This window comes from Trichomycterus rosablanca, chromosome 19, assembly GCF_030014385.1.
Source record: "Trichomycterus rosablanca isolate fTriRos1 chromosome 19, fTriRos1.hap1, whole genome shotgun sequence".
Lineage (NCBI taxonomy): Eukaryota > Metazoa > Chordata > Actinopteri > Siluriformes > Trichomycteridae > Trichomycterus > Trichomycterus rosablanca.
Window position 1 is genome coordinate 5,994,400 of NC_086006.1, and position 27,538 is coordinate 6,021,937.

Here is a 27,538-nt window from a genome sequence, read left to right on the forward strand (position 1 = left end):
GGAATTCACCAGAGCTGCACAGGTTGCTACTGGAATCCTCTTCCACTCCTCCATGATGACATCACGGAGCTGGTGGATGTTAGACACCTTGAACTCCTCCACCTTCCACCTGAGGATGCGCCACAGGTGCTCAATTGGGTTTAGTCCATCACCTTTACCTTCAGCTTCCTCAGCAAGGCAATTGTCATCTTGGAGGTTGTGTTTGGGGTCGTTATCCTGTTGGAAAACTGCCATGAGGCCCATCATGCTCTGTTTCAGAATGTCACAGTACATGTTGGAATTCATGTTTCCCTCAATGAACTGCAGCTCCCCAGTGCCAGCAACACTCATGCAGCCCAAGACCATGATGCTACCACCACCATGCTTGACTGTAGGCAAGATACAGTTGTCTTGGTACTTCTCACCAGGGCCCCGCCACACATGCTGGACACCATCTGAGCCAAACAAGTTTATCTTGGTCTCGTCAGACCACAGGGCATTCCAGTAATCCATGTTCTTGGACTGCTTGTCTTCAGCAAACTGTTTGCGGGCTTTCTTGTGCGTCAGCTTTCTTCTGGGATGACGACCATGCAGACCGAGTTGATGCAGTGTGCAGCGTATGGTCTGAGCACTGACAGGCTGACCTCCCACGTCTTCAACCTCTGCAGCAATGCTGGCAACACTCATGTGTCTATTTTTTAAAGCCAACCTCTGGATATGACGCCGAACACATGGACTCAACTTCTTTGGTCGACCCTGGCGAAGCCTGTTCCGAGTGGAACCTGTCCTGGAAAACCGCTGTATGACCTTGGCCACCATGCTGTAGCTCAGTTTCAGGGTGTTAGCAATCTTCTTATAGCCCAGGCCATCTTTGTGGAGAGCAACAATTATATTTCTCACATCCTCAGAGAGTTCTTTGCCATGAGGTGCCATGTTGAATATCCAGTGGCCAGTATAAGAGAATTGTACCCAAAACACCAAATCTAACAGCCCTGCTCCCCATTTACACCTGGGACCTTGACACATGACACCAGGGAGGGACAACGACACATTTGGGCACAATTTGGACATGTTCACTGTGGGGTGTACTCACTTATGTTGCCAGCTATTTAGACATTAATGGCTGTGTGTTGAGTTATTTTCAGAAGACAGTAAATCTACACTGCTATACAAGTTGTACACTGACTACTCAAAGTTATATCCAAGTTTCATGTCTATAGTGTTGTCCCATGAAAAGATATAATTAAATATTTGCAGAAATGTGAGGGGTGTACTCACTTTTGTGATACACTGTACATACATACATACAGTGTATCACAAAAGTGAGTACACCCCTCACATTTCTGCAAATATTTTATTATATCTTTTCATGGGACAACACTATAGAAATGAAACTTGGATATAACTTAGAGTAGTCAGTGTACAACTTGTATAGCAGTATAGATTTACTGTCTTCTGAAAATAACTCAACACACAGCCATTAATGTCTAAATGGCTGGCAACATAAGTGAGTACACCCCACAGTGAACATGTCCAAATTGTGCCCAAAGTGTCAATATTTTGTGTGACCACCATTATTATCCAGCACTGCCTTAACCCTCCTGGGCATGGAATTCACCAGAGCTGCACAGGTTGCTACTGGAATCCTCTTCCACTCCTCCATGATGACATCACGGAGCTGGTGGATGTTAGACACCTTGAACTCCTCCACCTTCCACTTGAGGATGCGCCACAGGTGCTCAATTGGGTTTAGTCCATCACCTTTACCTTCAGCTTCCTCAGCAAGGCAGTTGTCATCTTGGAGGTTATGTTTGGGGTCGTTATCCTGTTGGAAAACTGCCATGAGGCCCAGTTTTCGAAGGGAGGGGATCATGCTCTGTTTCAGAATGTCACAGTACATGTTGGAATTCATGTTTCCCTCAATGAACCGCAGCTCCCCAGTGCCAGCAACACTCATGCAGCCCAAGACCATGATGCTGCCACCACCATGCTTGACTGTAGGCAAGATACAGTTGTCTTGGTACTTCTCACCAGGGCGCCGCCACACATGCTGGACACCATCTGAGCCAAACAAGTTTATCTTGGTCTCGTCAGACCACAGGGCATTCCAGTAATCCATGTTCTTGGACTGCTTGTTTTCAGCAAACTGTTTGTGGGCTTTCTTGTGCATCAGCTTCCTTCCGGGATGACGACCATGCAGACCGAGTTGATGCAGTGTGCGGCGTATGGTCTGAGCACTGACAGGCTGACCTCCCACGTCTTCAACCTCTGCAGCAATGCTGGCAGCACTCATGTGTCTATTTTTTAAAGCCAACCTCTGGATATGACGCCGAACACGTGGACTCAACTTCTTTGGTCGACCCTGGCGAAGCCTGTTCCGAGTGGAACCTGTCCTGGAAAACCGCTGTATGACCTTGGCCACCATGCTGTAGCTCAGTTTCAGGGTGTTAGCAATCTTCTTATAGCCCAGGCCATCTTTGTGGAGAGCAACAATTCTATTTCTTACATCCTCAGAGAGTTCTTTGCCATGAGGTGCCATGTTGAATATCCAGTGGCCAGTATGAGAGAATTGTACCCAAAACACCAAATTTAACAGCCCTGCTCCCCATTTACACCTGGGACCTTGACACATGACACCAGGGAGGGACAACGACACATTTGGGCACAATTTGGACATGTTCACTGTGGGGTGTACTCACTTATGTTGCCAGCTATTTAGACATTAATGGCTGTGTGTTGAGTTATTTTCAGAAGACAGTAAATCTACACTGCTATACAAGCTGTACACTGACTACTCTAAGTTATATCCAAGTTTCATGTCTATAGTGTTGTCCCATGAAAAGATATAATGAAATATTTGCAAAAATGTGAGGGGTGTACTCACTTTTGTGATACACTGTACATACACACACATAGATTCATACATACATATACATACACACACACATACATACATACATACATACATACATACACACACACACATACATACATACATACATACACACACACATACATACACACATACATACAAGCCAACCACCCTATTTTTACAAAAAAACAACCAAACATACAAAAAATGCTTGTTTTTTGGTGTTTCCTCAGCAGATTTCTTATATAAGGTATGAAAGCAAAAGTTTATAATGATCATACATTTTAACTTATAATTTGCAATACACTCCAAATTTAATTCCAATTTTTATTATATAAATAAGTCCAAATGGGTGAATATAAATACTGTAAGTAGATATTACTTTAATAATGAAATCTAAATAAAAATATTATTCATTGTTTGTTTAACCAGCATTTTGTCCTGGTCAGGGTCACTGTGGGTCCAGTTCACTGGGCGAAAGGCAAGAGATACCCCGGACAGGTTGCCAGTCCATCACAGGGCACACACACACATAGGGCAATTTTTAATAGCTTCAATTGACCTGACTGTATGTAATTGGACTTGTGGGAGGAAACCGGAGCACCCGAAGGAAACCACCCGGAGGAAACTACTTCTTGCTGTGAGGTGACAGTGCTACTCACTGCGCCATCATGCCCCCCGAAATTTTTCTGTAGTTTTCAATAGCCTTCATTTTGGTGTGCTGTTATGAAAATAGTGGGGACTTAATTGTGTCATAAAAGACCCCAAGTTACCTTTGTGGTGCATGGACAAGGTCAGTTCGCTTCCCACAAATATAGAAAAAGTTTGTGGTTAAGTTTAAGTCATATTTGGTGGTCTCTGAAAGGTATTGTTAATAAAATATTATAAATCTTTGTAACTTTTAGTACTATCAATGTGTTAAATTTTTGGGTGGTGATTTTTAGTAACCTGTTTATAAAATAGTTTCTTTAATATTAAAAACTTTGAAACACAATAATATGTTGAATACATTATTACACATACAAAATACATGTACATACAAATGTACGTACATTTTAACAACTGTTTTTTCAATGAACTATTTTGGAACCTTTAAAACCTTAAAACTCTTGTTTGTTGTAGAACCACATATTAGTTTAAGACTGAATACCAAAAAAGTCTTTATCAACTAGTTAATCAACCAATCAAGTTCTAAAGCTTTCTCTGAGAGTTTCATTGTAAGCAATAGCACTTGATCAGTCACCCTGTCTTTTTATTAGTCTAAAGCTGTGCACTCTCTCTTTCTGTTGCTTTCTCACTCTCTCCCTTCCTCCATAAGCCCTGCACAGATGCATATGTGCTGAAGTACTGTGGTATCCCCGACCCATGAGCTAAAGTCTCAGCTCCCCATGACAGATGGCCCTGCTAATAATGATGCCAGCAAACCCCTTTACCCAACCACCCCCTGCTTGTTGTTGCTAGAGTTTGTTGCTATAGTGAGAAGGAGGGGTTAGTAAAGGATGGGAAGAGCCAAGGGGCGCTTATTAAGGCATCCACACTTAATGGACACCAGGTCTACTGCAAGTCTGCAGATTGGATTTAAAAGAGTTTGAGAAGTGAAGGTGTGAGGGTGTATCTCTGTATACAGCTGCCCTTTACTGATGTCTTTGTTTCCACACATGTACGATATGAAGTATTAAGTTTGTGCAGCAAAAATCACCAAAAGTGTAATATTTGTATGCACATGTATTGCCTTATATCCTAGAACGTATACAAACTATTACAGTAAATAAATGCCAGTAGTCTTAGTTGCTCTGGTTAAAAGCATATACAAATGATGATGTAAATTAATGTGCACATATAAATTCACAACCACAGTTATTAAAGTTTAATTAGCACCACTACATATAAACAATGTTTAATAATTAACATGATTACCATTGACAGGATCTCATTATTAGAAGATGTGCAAATGCAATGTATGTACTCAGTATCCTTTTTATATCTATTAAAGTAAACAGTACTTTTAAAACTTAAATGACTTTTATATTTGTATGCCTTTAAGGGATAAGTGATTAGGCTAATGTATCACAAAGTGGACCCCATGTGACCTATGTGATACAGTGACAAGAAAAATTATGAGGCTTTAGTATTATCAACTGAGTTTTATGACTTTACAACTGAAAGGTTAACCTAAGTTTTGCATGTCACAATCACTTTTTGTTTCTACTTTTTAAGTCATTTGCATATCTGTGTGTTACTGTAGGCAGAAATTATATTTTTTAAGAACGGTTTGCTTTAAAGTTTGTTTTTTGCGTCTTCTATTTCAAAAATCAACAAAATCTATTATTTTACCAGGCTGCTTAAACTTTTGCTTTGGACTGTATACTGCATATTGCAATTTTTTATGCTTTTTAAACATTCTACATGATATATTTCTAACATTGCTTCAGGGGTGTTAGACAAGTTTGGCAGCTGAGTCCTGAAAAATGTCAATGACTTTTGCCACTAAGCCCAGTGACACCCATCCAGACACACAGACATGCTGCCACTATTACAATAACAAAGGCTGCCCACACTTAAGGGTGGAGCTAAGAGGCCCGATTTCCAGGCCACTGAGCCAGGGGCTCCCTTAATAAGCTTTGTGTGTGTGTGTGTGTGTGTGTGTGTGTGTGTGTGTGTGTGAGTGTGTGTGTGTGTGTGTGAAAATGCTCTTCTTGGCACAGCTGTCACCCTGGAGGTTGATATTAGGCAAGTTGTTTCTTTACAAGATTACTGTGAGAAAATTGGAGAGGAGGAGCGCAGGCAAAGTTAAAGTTTTGAAGTGATGACGTTGCCAGATTGTGAATTATGCATGAACTGAATAGCACACAGTTAATAAAGAACTTTTTAAAACTCATTTTTAAAAAGTCATTACTGTTACACGTTTTGTATCTGGTATTGGATTGAAAGCTCTTTAAGGCAACATATGCAAAAAGATTCTATGGACTGATGAGACAAAAACTGAACTATTTGCATTATTTTTGGTCAATAAAACGGCCACTTCACATCATCTAGATAATATCATCCTCATAATGTGGTTACTTCTCAGTGGACAGGGAAAGGTAGACTGGTAAGAATTGAGGTACAACTGCAAAATTAGCAGACAATTTTATCAAAGGAACTTACAGTTGTGACCATATACAAGGGTTAAGTGTCTTGCCCAGCAGTAGCAACCTGGCAGTTGTGTTGGTGAATCAGCAATATTTTGATTACTACTAGTCTAGTAACTTAACCGATGAGCTATCAGTGCTCAGCTTCCACAGGTAACAGATAGTTGACATTCAATCTGAAGCAAAATGAGAGGATCAGCCATGAAGAATAAGATAAACTGCCCAAACACTTAGGAAGACTCAAGCTGCTGCCAACGGGGCTTCTACATGTGATTTTTAAACAAACTCTAAAACATGTTTTGACATCATTAAGGGTAATTAAGTGTAAATTGATGAGTCAAAATGGCAATTCTATTTATTCAAAATAAAATCCACAACGCAAGTGTGGGAACAGTGAAGGGATCTGAATACCTTCTAAACACACAGTGACTATTTACAGGAAATAAATAACAATATAGTTGATGTTAAAAGTTTGGACAGCACACTTGGAAGGGACATATAGATCACAACAATCTATGGATGTTAATAACTGCTCCAAATTTTGGCTACCCTCACCCACCCCCTTCTTTAAAAAGTTTATGGTGTTTTTTTATATAAATATACAGAGTCAGTAATATACAAACACAGCAACCTCTCATGTTGTAGCATTTAAATTTATTGTTTGTGATAATGACTTCTCCATGCCCATATAAGTAGGGCTGTTTTGACTGTCCTTATTAAATAGCTCAGGGAACAGTTGACTCCTGTCAGATTTAAAAAGAAAACCCTAACTGCCAACTAACATAATTTAAGAAGATCCAAGATCCACCAAAATTGATTTGATATTATTTAAAAGCTGCATTAACATTAAAACACACTGAAAACTGTCAGTTGGGCCATTGGAAATTAGTAGATTTGTTGCAGTTTGTTGATAATCAAAAAATCAGAATAAGAGGGTGGCATCAACATGTATGTCATCAACACACATCAAAAATACTGCAGTAAATAACCTACATATGCACAGTGCAAAAGTAACACACCACTTACTAACAGTTTCCCTTCAAATACACTGATATTCAGTTCTTCTAGGCAAAATAAATCTGCAAAACCTCATTAAGAAATTTTAGAGACAAAAAAACTTTCTAAGCTACAACCATGCCAAGAAAATTGCTATAATTTTGTGCTTAGCCCTTTGAGCTGCTAAGCTCAGACAGAATCAGCTTAGCAGATGTCGTAAAGTATAGGTTTTCTTGTCTCAGGCAGAGAATAACACAAAAGTGTCTGAAGAAGCAGGGAACAAATTCCTTTCAGACATCCTGCCCCTCCTGCTTGCTCTCTTTGCACAAGACAATCTCCCCTCATCTTGTGCCTTTCCTCCACCTGCTCCTGTGGCCCCAGCCTTCTCCACTAATTAAACACACTCACTTTCTGGACACAAGTCAAGGCTTGATTAGTCAATTTACCCCCCAGTATGATGAATATCTTCACCCCCACATTGCACATTTCTTTTCCCATCTGCGGTGAGTTTCAGCTACACAGTTACATAATATTGCATCACTGGTCCTGTTAAACTTAATGATCCCACAAGTGCTAATGGTATTTTAAGAAGAACAGTACAATCAATAAAACTATCCAAAGCTCCTCCCCATCTCTCTTCGAAATATCCATGGTAATCAAGATGGCACATGTGCCTTCCAGTAATGAAAATAAGGCCACCATGATGCCAAGAACTACAAATTATAGGCCAGTCAGCAAATCCTGCCTTTGCTTCATCTGAAGGGCTCACAACTCCCCACCCCCACACATCCCTTTTAAGCCTGCAGTAGACTGACCAGGCATCTGTATGCTAATAGTCCTGATGGTATAAAAAGTATATACATCAGAATGTGTTGGGACTTCACTAACATCTGCTACGAAGAGTTAATTTATTGTAAGCATCAACAGCTGACTGAGGAAATTCCTATTCACGCTCAGATACCATCTGCAAGTTTTATACCATGAGTGTTGTGAAAATGCTATACATTTTATTAGTACATTCAGCACAAAGTCAGACATAACATTGACTTTTTGGCATGTCAGCAAATTGTCAGAAACACAGAAGTGCCTTAAGAAATTTACATTTAAAAATTGCCCCTCGACTATAAAAATTGATTTTTGAAGGAAAGTTCTTTTAAAATACTGTTTCTGATTGGAATGTTAAATATATCACAGTTCAAAAGTACTGTGTAATTTTCACAGTACACAATTATTACAGCATATTTTCACGTATGTGTTTATTTAAATATAAACAGCAGGGTATAGTTGTGTTAACTTTGGTCAATTTGTACAATTTATACAATTTTGTTAATTGTTTAAAGTGTGTTAAAACTAACATAACATGCAATGTAATGTTGCTATATGCCATTTGAGCGGAGACACAAGGACAGAACATGTAAGATTTAATAATAATCAGTTTAATAATAACTGGGAAAAGTTCTTTCAAGAAATAAATTAAACACAACTGACTAATATAAAAATGCATCAAGTCATTTATTTTTACCCTGTTACACCAAGGGACATTATAGAGCAGCTAATCCAACATAAACCCAGGTCCCAATTGCACCCTGATTATTAATGAGTAATTATTCACACCAACATGAACATCACTGAAACCAAGGGTCAGACAGAAGCCTGATTCCCCCTGTCAGCATGTTATCATCTTCTAGGTCCTGTCACACAGAGGCAAGGAAGCCAGAGCCACTCAGGTCACAGCTTGATCGTCCTGGTCACTGCTTAACCCCTGACCTAAGGAGGTGTGTGGTACACACAGGGCATGACCCCTTTGACCTATTGTTTACTGCTTCTTTAAGAGCAGGTGCTGAAAAAGAGATGACCCCTGTGGGAGATTGAAATGTTTGGTGTTATTTAACGTCATATACACACGTGCACACGTGCCATTTCCCCTAGAGATTAATATATCACTGACATTAGAAAAATGATGCAAGCAGTATTGATTTTATAAATAAAAACCTATTCATTAAAAGCTGCTAATTTTATAGAAAAGTTGCTTTTGGCTAAGATTTGCAATCACAGCATCAAAATCTCAGTTTAATTAGATCCAATATATAAAATCGTTGTTAATTAAGTATTTTGTCAGGTTTGTTTACTTTTAAATATGTCATAAACATAATGTAGTATATTGTTACCTACATATTTTAATGTTTGGGAACTATTAAATAAATTGTTTGCATTGTTTACAGCAGTGGTCCCCAACCACCAGGCCGCGGACTGGTACTGGTCCATGGGTCATTTATTACCGGGCTGCACAGAACGAATAAATAATTAGAGATCGCTACATCAGCAATGACAACACTACTTTTTATGGGTGTTATGGTTTCTAATCACCCCTAGTAGGGAGCAGCGTCTAGTTGTAGCGGAAAAAGCTCATTTGTGAGTAGTACAGTTACTATACCTTATATGAAACCGGTCCATGGGCCAAAAAAGGTTGGGGACCACTGGTTTACAGAACTATTAAATAAGTCTCTTAGTAAAACCAGATGGTTTTCAAGTGTGTTCCTCTGCTGCTAGTTCCAGAGCCTTGACTAGACAGTAGGAGTCGTTGCAGCAGCAAGGAGGTGATTACCCACGCAGGCTTCTCTCCCTTTTACACGGCTCACTGTGTCTGTTAAATGCCCAGCCCATGTTGAGACTAAATCTCAGGTCTCAGAATCTGTGAGCTAGTGTATTACACTGCTGTTCCACCAGACTGCAAGCAATTACATTGCTAATGTGATCATGGGGCTGCATCCCACATGTTGTAGATACTATGGGGTGTTTTAGTATTATAATGTCACTATAGTGGGAATACTAACAGAAAAACTGATAAAAGCAGGATGTACTACTGTGACAAGCTTTTATGATTTTTATTAGAGCTTTAATGTAGTATTTCAGCTCTATTCACTAATAAACAAACACCAGTGAGAAATCCTTTTGACCATTACCCCTGACAGACATAGCCAATCATGTCTGTGTAGCTGCCTGGCCAGTTGACAGCGTGGCTGAGATTCAAACTCAGATCTCAGCATCGGTGGGCTATCACATTACACAACTGTGCCACTCAATAAACTCCTTTGATTGGTAAAGCTGTTCTGTCTATGTATATTTGTCCTTTTCATCTGTGCTGTAGGTTCAGATTGGGCTGAAAATGGTGCAGTATTCCTCAAAAAAAGATATCTGACCAAAAACACATTTTCATTTTTGTTTGCTAAGTTGTGAGTGTTCTCGTACATACAGATTTGCATAGATTTACTTAGTCATGTTTGCTGTGTGACAGAGATAAGCACTCAGCAGCTGAAATTTGGCTGTGCACAGAGATGGCAGGACAGAGATCAGAGGTGGTGATCTGGAGGAGAGACCACCCGAGGTAAAACTCATTAAGGACCCAATAAAAACCTTCTGTTAGGATGGCAGGACTCTTAGAGATACTCCACCAACAATGCAGTCAACAACCAGAGCTACACATAAAGATACGGACAAACAAAGAGCCCTCTAATTAGCAGAGCCCTCCCCTGTCACATATGCTCCTGGAACAGTGAATGAGGAACTGTGGAGAAAGAGAAAAACTAAGATGAGGAGAGAAAATGCCTTGGGCATATAGACAGCAGGAGTAATGAATGACTCCTATACCATACAGAGAACACAAAGGAACTAGGAAGCATATCAGTGCAACCACTGCTCTTAGATAAGGACATCAATAGTGAGGGGGGCTTTCAGTTCCATTTTTTTTTTTTGGAGAGCAGAACAGAAAATAATAGAAAAGGTGGAGGGGTAAAACAGACCCCATTTAAATGTACATGCCTGATTACAATGGAAAATACTACTAATGAACACATCAGAATGCAGAGTCATGGATTGCATGGTAGCAATATAGAACTACAGCTGGTGTTCTTTTTGTAAGTACGTTCCAACCAACACTTTTTTTCCAAAAGAAAAACCCTAAATCTGGTGACTCCAGTTCCATACTATTCACTTTGTGTATACTTCTTGCAGCTACAGATAACATTGATTTTTATTGGTTTGTTAGTTTTTTGTAGCTTATATATCTCTTTCAATAAAAAGATATTTTACTCCTTCCTGTGCATTGGGCTAGTGGTATTCCAGACACAGTGGGACATGTCTTTTTAAGGACAAAAAAGACTTTTACTCAGTTTTTTAACTTAATTAACAATAATATCACATTGTTAATCACAAAATTATTATTTTTATTATGTTTTTGAATAGTTACTATATAACATTGCAAAACAATATTGTTACAGCCCCTAAAAGTGTTTCAATATGACATTCCAAAATAGTGTTTTCAACAATGTAATGACCACGGAGTTGTGATTGTTGTATGTAAGACTATACAACTATGACATAACATATGGCAATACATATTTAAAAAGGTAAAAAGGTTTAATGTAATACATCCACAAGTTTTCATTGAGTTAACAGCCGCCTTGGATAAAACACTGTTTCTATAAATGTGCATTAAAAATTCTGATTGCGCCCTAGGTCTAAAATGTAACTGGGGAAAAATCATCAGAAAAGATACAATTATTTGATGTAAGTTTATGTTTGCTTTTCGGCATTAGAATAAAGATTCACACCGTTTGATTGCCAGGATTTACCAGGTACAGGTACACCAGACCAGCTCAAATCTCGAAAATTCGAGCATAAACGTGAAGTTCTTAAATAACATACAGTGCATTTGCATTTTAACAGGCAGAAAATGTCTAGCTAGCACAGATACAAGGTTTTGACTTCTTAAACAACACTGAACCCTGCTAAGATATGAGGGGTCAAACTGTAGGAGCATGGCGACAATAAACACCATATGGACAATAATAGCATGTGGACTCCTGACCATAAACTTACCGGACAGTTCATTCCAAAACCATGGGCAGAACTATGGAGTGGGCTTTACCATTGCAGCTTAAACAGCTTACACTATAGCCTTCTTTTACCAGGATGAACCAGGATCTTTCATTTTGTTCAGAAATGTCCTTATAATAAGTTCTTTATCCAGCATTAAATTAATTTTTAAACATTTTTTCTAGAGAACACACATCTTAACCCAGCAGCAGCAGAGGGCAGCAACACTCTGAACACTGAACCACTAGCTGCATGTTGCCGTTAGTGGTAAACTCACCAATTACATTGCAGGAAAGAAGGCAAATAGTCAAAACTGCATCTGTTTCCCTGGGCAACAACATTTAATAGAACATAACCATTTACTTTTGTTCTTTAAGGCGTTTTATTTCAGAAATGTTTCCCATTAGTAGTATCTTTAAAGTAATTTTCACTTTTAGCTTAGTATGAGCCAGAGATAGGTGCAAATAAATTCACACATAATATATTTTGACTTTGTATCTGAACAAGTATGAACTGATACGTTTAAACAAATGTATTAAGTCATTTTTTTATCATTTTATCACTTTATCATATTCTGATAGATATCTCATAGAAAATGAGAAAATGTTTAGAAAGCTCCTTAACTTTCAAAGTGATTAGGTTTTGGGTTGAGTTACTTAATTAATTTAGTTAATTAATTTTGTAGCAAGGCCTCCTAATTTAGTAATTTGCTCATAGTGTGACTGCCCTCTTTTACATGGATCACTGATCCTTTGGTCAAGATAAAGAAGAAAACCCAGCTGTCCCTGATGTAAACACCAAAACAGGTCTGCCATGAATCAGAAGGTGCTGGAACACATGCAACACAGTACACAGTTTAGCGGGTTCTTCGGCTTCTTCATACATATCATGATTTTACCTGGAGATCCTGGACATTAAGTGCAAGAGTCCAACATGCTTGTGTTTGTGAGCAGCAAATATAGAAGTGAAGTAAAGGAGCATATATATTGCATGACTGACAGGCAGTACCTGACACTGATTATTGCATTTACACAGTACATTAGCTTTGATCAAATTTTTGAGTTGGTGAATGCAGTGAAGTGAGAGCTGGTTTGAATTTGCCTGCACTGCTAAGTTTTAAATAAAAATACCCCTGGCATGGACTGAAGTGTTTCTGCTTGAATTTTAAATTCCCTTACTGCTTCAGGGACTGCTGCAAGAGCCACCAGGAGCACAGTGTACCCTATTACTCAGGTGTTTATATGGAAGTAAACACATTGGTGTACACAACCACATGTCCTTTGGTATTGCCGAAGCACAGTTTAACAATGACACCTAATCATGCTTCACTTTTTTGCAGTGTGTCAGGTGAATCTGTGTGTGGCCGAGATAAATAAAATACCTATCTGAAAAAATAGTGCCATCAGTAAAGTTTGTGAAGAAACAACAATAATCTTTGGATTTTTTTGGTGGTTTGACATTGGTATTTCTGCATGCAATGCAATTCTAGTTAATTGTGTGATTTAAATTTTGTGGCAACAGTTTGTTAAAGATTTTATTTTGTTTCTGCATGACACAGCTCCCATATGATTGAACAGAAAATACACTTGAAATAAATTTACAGTAGTTCTGGGTTTTTAAGGATTCCCATGATTTTTTTATGGTAATCAAAACACAATGCTTTTTTTCAGGAAGTTTTCTGGAAATGGGATTGGTCAAAAAATTATAGTACTGTCATCCATGCTTGTTCTCAAGCATGGTGAGTACAACTAGAGAAGCACAGCTCCAGGGTTTGCCCTTCAATTAGTGCCTTCTGTTTTCCCTGTGTGGAGGGTTAGAAGTATTGAAGTGTTTTTTATTTTATTTTATCAAAACTGAACCACAACGTGTCTTGGTTATATTTTGATTATTAGTGCATTACGTAATTTTCAAGTTTAGGTTTGTCTGCAATGTCTTCTCCAGTCATGGACCTGCCTGACGTTGTTAAAAGGCAGCCTGCACAAGGCAAAACACAACCTATAAAAGCAGATGTGGAGGAGTAGGTAGCAATGGTCCCCCAATGGCCTTCGTCATACTGAGCAATGTAAGGAACTTTGCATTAATGTAATAGAATGCTGTGAGTACTGTAAATCAAGTATGATGGTAGTTTAAGTCAGGCTATTAGGCTGAAGAAATTGCACAGCTAATATATCCCCACCCCCTGCCACACAAAAAATATTTTACATCCCCATAAGGGAACATTTTCTTCTTCATGGTCTTTTAAAATTAGCAGTCATTTCTTAAAATTCTATTGTTTTTGTTTCACCCTTTCACATTTTCTAGTGCTCGCATACTGGCTTAATTTTTCTGGCTTTACACCAAGACACTGATGTGTTTTGGCTGCAGGAGTAGATTAATTGTTTCCCATTCTACTGAGTTTTGTCAACCAGGATGAAAAAAAATCTCTTCTAATTTATCTTTCCACCAAGCTGCAGTCACAAAGAAGTGTGTGCTGCATTATAAACACCTGATGGCCTGTGCAACATAGTACATCTATAAATATCCCCATCTTCTTCCCCTCCTTGGTCTCTTTTTTATTGCTGGGAGGCAAACTGTAGTTGTGTGTGGACATTTGAAAATATGAGACACAGGGAAATATAATAGTAAGTCCAATTTTCTTCCAGGTTCAATTTAAACTTTATTGTCTTACATCTCAATGGACTCTAAGATGAATTTGTTTGACTGAGAAACATTATGTCTTGTATTGTTAATCCTTTACACAGAACCTACCTGCTTTATGTGCTCAATACAAGTAGCAGTTGCCAGTGTCTTCCATTAGATCAAAATTAGCCCTAGGTTTAAGGATGATCAAAATCTTGTTTTTTATTTTATTTTACTATTATTTAAAAGTGCGACAATTAAATCTGACACAGTAAAAATATAGTTTGTTTGGGTGCTGAATGAGTTTACCTGGCGCTGTTCCTGCCCATATAAACGCAGAGAGAGACATCTTGTGGATGGTGTTTGGTACTTTACAAACGCAGAAAGCACTGAATGGTTAAGTGGTTGTGATGTCCAGAGAGGCACTGATGTTAAAAAAATATTAGAACATCTGAACATGAGCTTGTTGGACACCCAATTTAAAAACAATTGGTATCAAAATATGTGATCTCTATGTGATCTTTAGGCACTGATGTGAGCACTGATGTTGGTCATTAAATCCTCGAATAATGTTCCAGTTTATTCCGAATCTGTTCAGTCAGGGCTGTTAATGTCAATGCAAATGGTTAATTTATGATCATTTGCAGATGAAAATCAGCTTTGAATATACATCAGATTATTGATTACTCTTAGATCGATGGTGCATACAGATCAACTCTGTAAAATGTGCTATATTCTTGCATTTAACCAACAGATGTCAGCACTCTTCCACTGGTTAGAATTTCTGGGTCAGTGTTTGAGTTTTGCTGCCAGATTTCTCTTGGTTTCTCCAGCCTAACTCAGCATAAACCTCGACAGTGGTTAGATAAGGAAGCAACACTGCACACACAGCAAGCTGCTAATGATTACATCTTTATTGCTCGATCTGTTATGGCAGCTGTTTTCCATTTAATAAACCGAGGAAAATAGCTTGCTCAGTATGAAAACTAAAAAAACATTAACATTAATAAAACCTTAATGACACCCTTTCCATTTTTTTTGTTAACATTTAATATACCATGCAAACATTTTAATAACAATAACTTGTTATCCCCATGCTGGATTACATTCACATTCATGGAATATGGATTTTGGTCAAATGTTCATTATTAAGGGTACACACTATATTGACAAAAGTATTAGGACATCACTTTTAATTTTTTTCATGTGTTCCAGCCATAACAACTGCTAAGCGGTGCAATAAATCAATTAATAGCAATGTTCTGTATTGTTTACGTGGTCAGTATAAATAACTTTGTAATGTTTTGCAGACACTCTTACTGGCACAACTGCACTCCATAGCATGGCAGACCCAACAGACCACCTTAACCCTAGGAAATATCTTTAGGAAAAAGAGGAAAGTAGCTTTTTATGTCACACTCACTTAATTTCACTATTTCTTTTGGTGGGCATGGTGCAAGCCAAAAATACTTGGTGCAAGAAGAAAACACCATGAGCAGGGTGTAAATGAATGACAAGGAAACACACACATCGATTTATGAGACAGTTTATAGCAGCCAATGTTTTGGAAAATGTTCCTCCCAATGTTTTGAAAATAGGAGAAAACCGGAGTACCCAAATGAAACCCCACAAGGACACTTGAGGTGTATGTAAACTCCTCGCACATTGATCGAAGGCGAGGATTGAATTCACATTTAAGACCTGTGTTGCTGTGCGGCATCCACCCTACAGGCTGCACCACATGCCGCCCCCAGAGACAGGGTTTTAATCCATAATCTGTTCAGACCATGCTGGTGATGGATCGATCTGTAAAACAAGTGACCAGAGTCAGATGCTGGGAAAGGCGCAAACGCGTTTTCTCCTCCCCCGTCCCTCCCACGCATGTACACACCGACATGCTACCCCCATCCTCTCCTCCCTTCCTCCCTCCCTCTCTTCCTGCCTGGTTCCCACCTTACTCTTTGCTACACTCTTTCCTACAACAAACATGGCCGCGAAGTCGGATGGGGCGGCAGTGTCGTTACACAACGACAGCCAGGCTGTGAGTGCTCGCAGTCCGGGGGTGAACTCGCCGCGGGACCGCTACTCGCTCCTGGACTGCTGCTGGACTCTCGGTGCGCTGTTTGTCTTCTTCTCAGACGGAGCATCCGACCTGTGGCTGGCCGCCGACTACTACCTGCGGCGGAATTACCTCTGGTTCGCGCTGACTCTCGCCTTCGTGGTGGTGCCGTCCATAGTGGTGCAGGTGCTGAGCTTCCGCTGGTTCGCCTACGACTACTCGGAGTCGGGCAGCGCCGGTTCAGCCGCGGCTGCAGTGGTGGCAGCGTCCGGGGCTCAGAGGCGCTTCAGCACCGCGGACAGCAGCGTGAAGAACTGCTGCTGCAGAGCCTGCGCCTGGCTCTTCCACAGCATCGTTCACATCCTTCAGCTGGCTCAGGTCTGGAGGTAAGATCTCCCTAAGTGACCGAAATAAGAAAGGGCGGGATTTTTGAAAAATTTGCTAAAATGTGTGTAAATATGGACTGACTTTCAGATCATCAAATGTAAAAGGCAGTTTACTCTAACCTTCACTACATTGTATTTTCTTCAATTTCTAGTTGCTCCTCAGACACATTTCCTCTCTTAAAACATGAAGTGCCCCAGCTTAAAATCAGAAACCATCTTTCACAGATAGGCAACATTAAAGGAAAAGGCGGCTCCAGGGTTTTTAACCTAATCCTGATCTGACATATGTTTTTCAGCTCTGTTCCCAGTACTAAAAATGCATTGGAATGATTAATATCATAAATATCCAAACATCCTGGGGCAAATTTACCATCTGGGTAAAGTCTTTTCAAAATCTATAAGCAGTGCTGAAAATGAGTACAGGCTACACCCACAGATTTTTCAAAACCTGCCTCTGTTGAACACATAAGCAGCTTCATCCATAACACAAGCAAAACAACATCAACTTTAGATTAGTGCTTATAACAGCAGGCGCAGCTGTTCAAGTAGTTTTATTGCATTCTGTGCCACATAGCATGTAACAATACCATTGGTAGAGCTATAACAAGAAATTCCCGCCATGTAATAGTCTATATCCAATCTATGCAAAGGGCCCAACAGAGGTAACCTGGATGTGGTGGGGCTTGAACCATTAACCTTTTGATTACAAGCCCAGTATTTTAGTCCCACCTTAGAAGCGTTTGTTCCCATACAGCTCAACTGCCACACAAGTTCTCTTTAGAGATAATTTGAGTAAAAGAGCAGACAAGAATTTTACTACTGGTCGCTTGGCTCTGTGAGTAGGGTTGCCATATTACACCATAGCAAAGTTAACATGACACTGCATGACGCTGCCCTTTTTACTCTGAAACATGATATAGTGCAGCTTTATTATAGTTGTGCAGTTTAATACACCGCATCTACACATGTTGGAAACCTGTCAACTACGCTGAATAACCCTCTTTGTCATTAAAACCTATAGTCTTATACTGTTTTGCTGAGTCACTATTTCAGCCTTGTCAAAATGGTTCTTGTGGTTACTGCATTTACGCTATGAATGCAAGAGAGCCAGTCTGAAACATGATTTACTATTCTTTTTGACTGAATGACAGTGCCACTAGCATACTTTAAGCTTTTCATTATTTGGCAAAGAAAGTGCTTGTGTGTCCAAAAGGGTTTGTGTTTATCTCGACTTTGATTAATCCCAGTGTTAATTTAACCCTACATACAAACATCTTTTGTATGTGATGTAATATTTAATACTTATTTCTACAGGACCCACACCCACAGTCACTGGGCTATCCCAAGCTGGGATTGAGTTATGGAGATTGTTGTGAAGAGACTTTCCCTACATTATCTCTGTCCAGCATTTCCTGTTGTCTTGTGCCAGGTCATTATCTTCTAGCCATGGAGGTTCCGGGCCCCTCCTCCTCTCATAGCTTCTGGGTCAATAATCTCCCAGAGAGAATTGTCTACTCATCTGCTCATTCAGGCTGTCAGGCAGAAATCGCCTTAAGCATACTCTAAAATCCCTTTGTCTTTTAAACCAGGGAAGAGACGTGCTTAAAAAGATGTTTGAGTTTGTTTCCTTACTTTTAAAATAACTGCTCAACTTAGTACCATATACGCTAATCACACATTTTTTTTATTTGGCATGATGCTAGAAACTTTTTTTTTTTTTTATATTCATTAATAATTTTTTTCACATGTATGTCATCCAGTAAGAGTGACTGATAGTGATGGAGCCATGTTGCTATGTGATCGGTTAATCTGCAGTGTCGAGAAAGGTTATTGATGTTTGCTGTTGCTGCTGCTGTGGGCCTGTCAGGCATGTCTGACCAGTTTAGCTGCTTTTTGGTCACAATGCTTATTGTCTTCACTATTGTTGTTTATGTCATTCTCATTTACTTTGTGGTGCATTCATTATTTGTATTGGGTTTCTTTTGGGGTTTTTCTCACTCACTCACACCACACACACATGTACACAAACACAGGTGCACACACACAGGACAAGAAAAATAGCCCTTTAACATTTGTGGTCAAAACTGTTTTGACAGTTTGTATTGCCCATACTGTACACAGTTTACAATTTATTTATTTATATTTTGATATATTTTATACTTTTTTTTCCTACTTTTGACATTTCTTTTGTAATTTTGTTTTCCAATTTCAACTCATTACTGGGTTAGTTTATTGCCTGTCTATGTCAGATCCTTGTCTAAGAGTGAAAAAAAAATTATACAATGTACTGTATAAACACTTGCAATTGGACATTTTTAAACCCACTTCCCCACCGAAAATATTATTTGATACATATCAGCAATTTTGATAACATAAGTTTACACAATTTTAAATTAAAAATTTAAAACCTACATCTCTTTTCCTCTCGTTCTCTCTCTTGCCCTCTTTTTGTTTCACCACAGATACACAGATGGCTCAAACTTTACACCCTGTTCCTCTAGTGAGACTATTGCTTTCTTTTTGTGCTAATTTAAACCTGAATTGTCTGGTTCTGAGTTCAGCTCTGGCTCTTAGAATCAAACTTTTTGATAAAGCTGGCACACCACGTTCTTTCAACAGACAGCTTTGTTTGACTGGAATTACAGCTAATGCCATTAAAGCTGACAGTGGCACTGGGCTCATCGCAGGACGGCATTAAAGCGATTACTGCTGTACACTTTATCTGAAACAGTTTGCCCTAAAGTCAGAAAGCTAACAACTGCTACTTACATGAGCAAGAATAGGTGTCCTGCTGTTCCAATTCCAATCCCTTCATATCACACTTAGCAAAACATTTCTTTATGGGTCTTGCTTTGTGCACAGGGTTTGAACCTCATCTCTGGTCATTGTTTAAACATTTTGGCATGTTTCTTTCATATCTGTTAGGGTTTCTTTTGGATAATTGGTTTCCCCCAGGTTATCAAACAAGAAGATTGATTCATAGGTTTGAGTAATTGAGTGAATGGGTGAGTATGTGTCATCCTGCTATGAACTGGCATCCTGTCAAGAGTATTTTTGCTTTGCAACCAGTTCTTTGGATGGCAAACAATAAAAAATAAACACATTATTATAATCTACATTTCTTAATATATTACTTAATAGTTACTTAAATATCCTTTTATTGGATGACACGGTGGTACAGCTGGTAGTGTGGGTGCCACATATGCTCAGGGTCATTTTCATTTGTTTGGACCTTTGTTGCATTTAATATGTGCACTATGAGTAACTACCATCAGCCCTGATTGAAACATTCACATTTTTATAAAATAAGCATTGTCATGCACATTTTTTGGGTGGTGGTCCTAATGTTTTGGCTCATTTCTTAGGGGAAAAAGCTGTTTAATTAAATAAATATATGGCTTAGCTGTAGTAAATAAAACCAGCTCTTAAAGACATTTTATAGTTTGTGTAACTGACATTACACCAACATGTTGTATTTTAAACATTTTCAGCAATAGTACTATAAATAATACCACAGACCATGCTCATTTTCAGTTGAACTGTGATTTAAACAAACAGAGAGTGCGTGTCAAATATTTGTGTGGGAGTATGAGTGGGAGGACGATACACACAAAAACTGTCTCATCTGTAATAGTGCGATAATTTTCAGTGACTGAAGGTTCAGAGTTAAATTCTCCCATTGGCAATGTATAGAAGCGATGCTCAGCATGTCTGCACCAGGATCTTAAATTCTATTTAAAAATAATTCCAGGGAGAGGATGTGGGCAAAATAAAAGTCATTAATTCAGAAGCCCAAGGATTAGCTGTCACATGAAATTGAATCTAATAAGGTGGTTAATGGATGTGAGACAGAGTAAGGCTACTGGCTATGTGCAAGATGCTGCGCATGTATTTAGCCTGTGAGTGTTTTGGAAAGATAAATGAGGGTATGGCTTTAATGATTATTATGAATGGTTGTTGAAGTAATATAACATGTAGTGTATTAAGCAGTTAATCATGTAGCATTCTCCTCAAGGGTTAAAATATCATTCGAGAAATTATATGCAGGCCACAAGCTATTAATGACCTCAACGAAATATCATTTTTTCATTTTCATCAACTGCTTTATCCTGGTCAGGGTTGTGGCTGGTTTTTGCTTTTTGTCTTCACCCACTAGCCTTTTTACTGGTGTATTTTGTTCTGGTTTCCAAGGACCTGGCCAGGGTTCTGAGGCGCTATTCTTGTATTGTATCTGCTGAAGGTGTCCTCCTTCTGTTTTCAAGATTTTGTCCATGGCTGGCATGGCAGCTTTCTGTGTTTTTGCAACTACTGGTTTGCTTAGTTCCCCCATCTGCTTCTTTGTTGAACATTTTGGTTGTGACTGGCTGGTGGACTGGGTAGCTGGTGGTGTTGTACCTAAGTGCTCTTTTTTATTGAGTCTGTCTTTGTGTTTTCATTGTTTCCTGGCATGCTTTTCTTTTCCGAAGTGGGACTCTTGTGGCTAATGGTTTGGTTTTGCTTTTGAATTTGATAACTTTTTTATTTAATTATTCAGTTTTTTATATTTTGTTTTTGTTTTTTATATCTCTTGGTTAAGCTTCCTGCAATCAGGCTCATTCTGCATCCAGCCTCACAATAGGTGTCTGTACCTATAATACAGGAAATGAACCCAGTTAAATGACTTTTAACCATGGCAGTTAGGTTATAGCACACAGAGTTAGTACTGGTACTAACAGGTATTAGTAACAGAAAGGAAAAAGGTATTTTTTGTATCCCCGTATTTCAAGTTTACTCATATTTGTATGAATGAAGCCTTGGTGAAAAGAAAAATGGTTGGAAAATGCTGGAGTGTCAACTATTTGTTCCACTTCCTGTGTGGCTTTATTGATCATGCTAAAAGAGCAGTTATGGAGGGCTAGCTGAGTGATCATTTAAATGGCAAAAGAACCAGATTACGTATTGACAGAAGAAATAGAGCCAGATATCAAAGGCCCAATTGGACTGCTGTGTTATACAAGTTAAAGAGCTCTCTTTACAGGTTAATTGGTCTCTCTGATGACTGGCGAAGGGAGATGATGTTCAGTGGCAGCTGTAAGCCAGAGATGAACTGGAGTGCAATCGGGTTAGTGAACCTGCTTGGACTGCTAAACAACACAACAGACAGAAATCAATAATGCCTGCCAAACCTTGAAACTGCTTATTTACAGCGGCAGTGTGGAAAGATCCTCTCAGTGGAAGCCATGTACTAATCGAGGGCTTTCACATTATTGCCTTTAAATGGCTTGTGTTAAGTAAATAAATAATGGGCAGGGCACGTCGTCTGCAATGCTTGTCGATTGTTGCCATGTGTTTTTTCTGCAGTAATGATGGTTTGAATACACAATATGCAAAAGCTGTTCATTTCCTTTCTGGATTTTAATGTACCAGCTAAAACATTTTAAAGTAACAAAACATTGAAATTTGTAATGTTTTAATCCAATAATGCTCTTGCTTCCAGAGTAATCGAAAAATCCTTATAGGGAGGAGGCTTCACCATTTCTCAGACTCAAACAAAAACAGAAAATTAGTGTCACTTGTCAAATGTGAAGTATTCATTCTGTCAGCACTGGAAGCATGGCTGTGTGCTGCTTCATTGTCTTTTTAGCTGCTGTCTCTTCACTAATGTTCATTTAATAGGGTGCCAAAAGGAGGTGGACAGTTATTTTATAAAAAAAATAATAACCAGAATTGAATCATCATGCCAATCTCCTGTTTACAGCTTCCTCTCATAATGCAGTTGTTACTATTTTCCACTTGTTCACAAATAATGGCACTTGTCATGGTCCTGTCAACAGAGACAAATTTATTGTATATAAATGAAGGCTAAAAAATTAACAGAGACAGTAACACAGATCTCAGAGTTTAATCTGGAACCTTGTACGAAAATAACTTTACTAATTCATCCACCATGCCAGAACTAACGAAGTACGTTATGCTGAATTAGAAACTCAGTTTGCTGCAATGGTAGCATTTCTTTAATTTAGTCATCTTCATTAACTAGTTTAGGGTCCTTCTCCCACATTTTGGTCCCTATTGGAACAGAGCCCATTCAAGAACAATGAACACAAGGCAGGAATACACCCTGGGCAAACAAGACGGATTTAAAAAGAAGGATTTAATAAAAGGCCTCAGCATTGAAGAAACTCTGGTGAAATTTGCCTTTACATCCTCACCTCCTCCTACTCTCACAGGTACCCATGTGCTATTGGAAACGGACAAATAGTTTGGATTAAACGCATACCATATTGTCCTGCAACGTACCGTGCAATGGAAAAGAAACTTTAAACACGATGCCAGTACTTATTAAAGAGGCCACATTTGATATTAAGATATGAATATTGCCAGTTCAAATGATGAAAACTTGATTTACTAATACCTGATTTACCTAAACCTGGTACATCCTAATCTGTCTCCTCTAATTCTTTTTATGCCATTCTAAATCTTGCTTTTATAGCTCTGCTTTTTTGTTTGGTATTCAGGTATGTCCATGCGCTGTATCTGGGGGTCCAAAGCAAATGGCGAGGGGATCACGGCCGCAAACACTTCTACTGGCGCTTGATGTTTGAAAGCGCAGATATCAGCATGCTGCGGCTGTTGGAGACATTCATAAAAAGCGCTCCTCAACTTGTCCTGCAGCTCAGCATCATGGTCCAGGCCAGCCAGGTCCTTCCTTTACAAGGTGGGTTATCCTACAGTTTCCTTTGTTTACAAGGTAAGCTGTGTTACACAGGTCTGTCTAAAAACCTATGCCATGATGGTAAAATAAAAAGACATCAAAAGGCTGAAGGCATTTTAAAGAATATAGTAACATTTTAAAAAGCATTTACACTCATATTTACCTTGACTGCTCATCTAATTTGTTTTTTGTTGATTGTCAAATGTGTAAGATGTGTATGAATCAGCTGCTATCTGCTATGTTTATGGATAAATAATTCATTTATTTGTGAGGTGCTAGTATGATAGAGAATGACCACAAAACAAAGTGATTCATTTAAACCAGGTTACACCCACTATAAAATATGGTAGTGGCAGCCTCATGTTGTAAGAATGCTTTTCAGAAGCTGGCACACAATAAAGAGAGATTTTGAGTAAAAACCTGCCCACTCCTTCCTGCAACTTAACTTTGCAGATTTGTAAAGATAAATTAGCCAATACTGCTTCATTAGAATTAAGACTGAAGTGTTTGTTGTAATACTAAAAAGTAAATAATAAATTGTAGGTGGCACTGTAAGTTTTATTACTTATTGATTACACAATTACTAACTACAGTCAGGGTTGCAAATGACCTATATTTTAGTCTAACTATGATCTTTAAGATGATTGCTAGACTGTATTTGGTTAGTATTCACTGGCACAGTGGGACTCATTTAGAAACTTAGACACACTTAGCATTCATTAACGAACATTCATTAAAGTTACACAGTGCTGGCTTTATGCTGCAACTGATTTTTAGTTGATTTGTAAATCAGCTGAAGTAAGAAATCTTTGGTGTACTGAGCACCAATTGGATTAATTAATTATACAGCTTTGGATATGGGTAGCATACGTAACTCACAGTTTAGAAAAATATTTGTGTGAGTGTTTGTTCAATATCTCTATAAGTAAGAAGTAAGATAAAAAAACATAAAAAGAAAGACTTTGCCAGTTCAATTAAAGGCTAAGGTTACTATTGGAGTTTGCCATGTTTTCCTAATGTATTTGTTGGTTTTTTCAGCTACTTCAAGTTTTCTTTTTTTCTATTGAAAAATGTTAATAAGTAGATTAACTACACTTACGTAGCTGCAATGAGTAAATGTGTAATGCTCTGAATTAGAGTAGTGCCAATATTCCCGACTTGTGTTTAATGTTCTGTTGAATAGGAAAAGTTTTACTGCACCAAATACAAATTACACGGAACAGTGGTCTCGTTTTCAAGGCCATAAAACTGTTTACCTTGTGCTAGAAGGAAAATGTGTCCAGATGGTCAGATGCAATCCAAGAACCATCAAAACCAGCTCCGCCTGTGCAAGAAGGAAGCCTCTGTTCCTGTTTTTTCTTTGTCCATGTTAGCAGCAACAAACTATAGTTTCAAGCCTTGATTTAAGCATATCTAATAAATTATTTAAGGTATAGTTAACAGATTATTTACAGATTGTTTGCATCTGACACACCTTAATTTTCCACATCTTTGCTTGCAGCCCTAGCAAGCAGCGCATTTGTATTTACATTTTGTTTTCTGTTAAGACCATAATGTTCCCACCTTTTCTCATTTACACACAATGAAATAATATTTCACTCTTGGCTAATTCAGAAATGTAAAGGATTAGAGGGTAGTGGATTTGACAGAACTTCTGTCTGGGGCATCAATGGGGCAAAACTCATTCAGCTCTGCTTCCTCTTTTCCAAATGGCTAAGCTGATGAACCACCAGAGAATGATTAAACATTTATGACAGCTCTCCACAGCACTCAAACAGAGCCTTCTATACTATTTTATGGGTGTATGTGTTTCATACTTAATATTGATTTTTTGCTCTCATTCGATTAAGAGCAGATCATTACTGACACTAACCAGTAGTGACAAAAGCATTCCATATAGCCTTGGCCATTTACGCACATTTTCATCCCTGGCACTTATGAGCATTCATTTTCGGTTATTACTGATTGCACAACCACAAACTACAGTACCTCATTATAGGCCATATAAAAACATTTAACCGCTACTTCCTGTTCTCTTTCTTTCAGGCCTATCTACATCTGCCTCACTGGTGTCTCTTGCCTGGATGATGGCGTCCTATCAGAAAACTCTGCGGGACTCCCGAGATGACAAGATGCCCATGTCTTACAAAGCAGTGGTGGTGCAAATACTCTGGCATTTGTTTACAGTCGGGGCACGTGCTATAGCTTTTGCTCTATTCGCATCTATTTTCCAGCTCTACTTTGGAATCTTCATTGTTGCCCACTGGTGTGCAATGACCTTCTGGATCATCCAAGGCGAGACCGACTTCTGCATGTCCAAGTGGGAAGAGATCATCTATAACATGATGGTGGGCATCATTTATGTGTTCTGCTGGTTCAGCGTGCGCGAGGGACCCACACGGTGCCGTCTGCTTTTCTACACCCTTATAGTGCTGGCTGAGAATGTGGCCCTCACTACGGCATGGTATTTGTACCGCGGCTCACACACCTCTGATTTTTATGCAGTGGTGATTGTCTGTATTGTGGCCTGTAGCTATGCCCTGGGTACCTTCTTTATGTTTGTCTACTACTGCCTGTTGCACCCAGATGGCCCTGTGACAGCTGCCCATCTAGGATGTGGTACGATGGAAGGGGGCGCTGTGTCAGAGGCTTGTCTCTCAACAGCAACTTCCGCTCCAGCTCCAGATGTTGTAAGCAGCCCACCCAGGACATTGCAGAGGACTAAAGGTGGAGAGCAGGAACTAGGAGGAGAGGGGGTTGATGTGTTTCAGGTGCGCCCTTCTGCTGGTTTAAGAACTCCTGCACCCCGCCTTACTCCAAAGACAGAGGGGCCGGTTATTCGCATTGACCTGCCAAGAAAGAAATACCCAGCCTGGGACGCCCATTTTATTGACCGCAGGCTGCGCAAGACCATCTTAGTTTTAGAAGGTGCAGCACCGGGGACTCCAAGAATCCAGTACCGCTGCCTGGGCACACCAAAAGAGGTGATGGAATATGAGACGACGGTGTGAACACCACCACCACTTCAACATGAGTGGCCACTTGCTGTCCTACTCCAAAATGCAGGGTGCAGATGCATCAACCTGCAGAGTCAGGCCCTCCTGGCATAATTGGAGGTGTAGCAAGCATGTGGCAAGGCAAAAAAGAGAAGAGAGCTAGAAAGAGGAAATAGGGAACAAGCAGTGCTAGTCAGGTCTTAACAACACCTGACCTTTTTCTTTAATCTTTGCCATCAGTGGAGGAACAGTATGTCTTATAGGCAGTGGTAGCTAAGTGGTTAAGCTAAGGTTTTGAGTTGGTTTAAAGCCTCTAAGAACAAGGTTTTTGACTGCCTAGTTATATGCCAGGATTGTATTCTTGTATTCTTATTGGTGAGTTGCTTTGTATAAAAGCAGATGCCAAATGGATAAATGTAAATGTCTTGTAGTGTGCTACTCTGGGCCAGCTGGTGGTAATGGCTGGCATTATGCTGGCTGTGAGAAAAAACAACTTTATGGTGTGCACTGTGTGAAGGCTCCCAAACAGTGTCTTTTTCATTTTTAAAAAACATATGCAGTAGGATCAGTTTCAAAATGATTCTAGTTGGCGCTTGGGGGGTGCATTGGTCTATTTTGCTAGCCTACCATTGTTGAGATCCAGGTTTGAATCTCAGTGGTGCTATTGACCAGGCGTCTGCACAGACATGATTGGCTATATCTGAAAGGGGGTGCTCAAAGCCATGTGATGGATTGGTGCCCTGTTTAAGGTATTTCTGCCCTGCACCCCGTGTTTCCCAGTGGAACCAGACCCATGGCGACCCTGAACAGAATAATGCATTTTTTTATTAAATGAAATGAAAATAATAATTTTACATTTTTGCTCCCATATGATTTTGTGGCATGCTCACCAATCCTGCACAATACTTGCTTTGTTTATTCTGTGTCCTGA

The 27,538-nt window shown here is 39.2% G+C and overlaps 1 protein-coding gene across 1 annotated transcript; it reads left to right on the top strand.

Moving 5' to 3' along the window:
- Nucleotides 1-16,459: 16,459 nt before the first annotated feature.
- xkr7a (XK related 7a) lies at nt 16,460-26,649 on the top strand. Its single transcript, XM_063015690.1, has 3 exons — nt 16,460-16,917; nt 23,415-23,614; nt 25,658-26,649. Exons 1-3 carry the CDS (start codon nt 16,460-16,462, stop codon nt 26,620-26,622), a joined length of 1,623 nt encoding a protein of 540 aa, XP_062871760.1. The 3' UTR covers nt 26,623-26,649.
- Nucleotides 26,650-27,538: the final 889 nt, after the last annotated feature.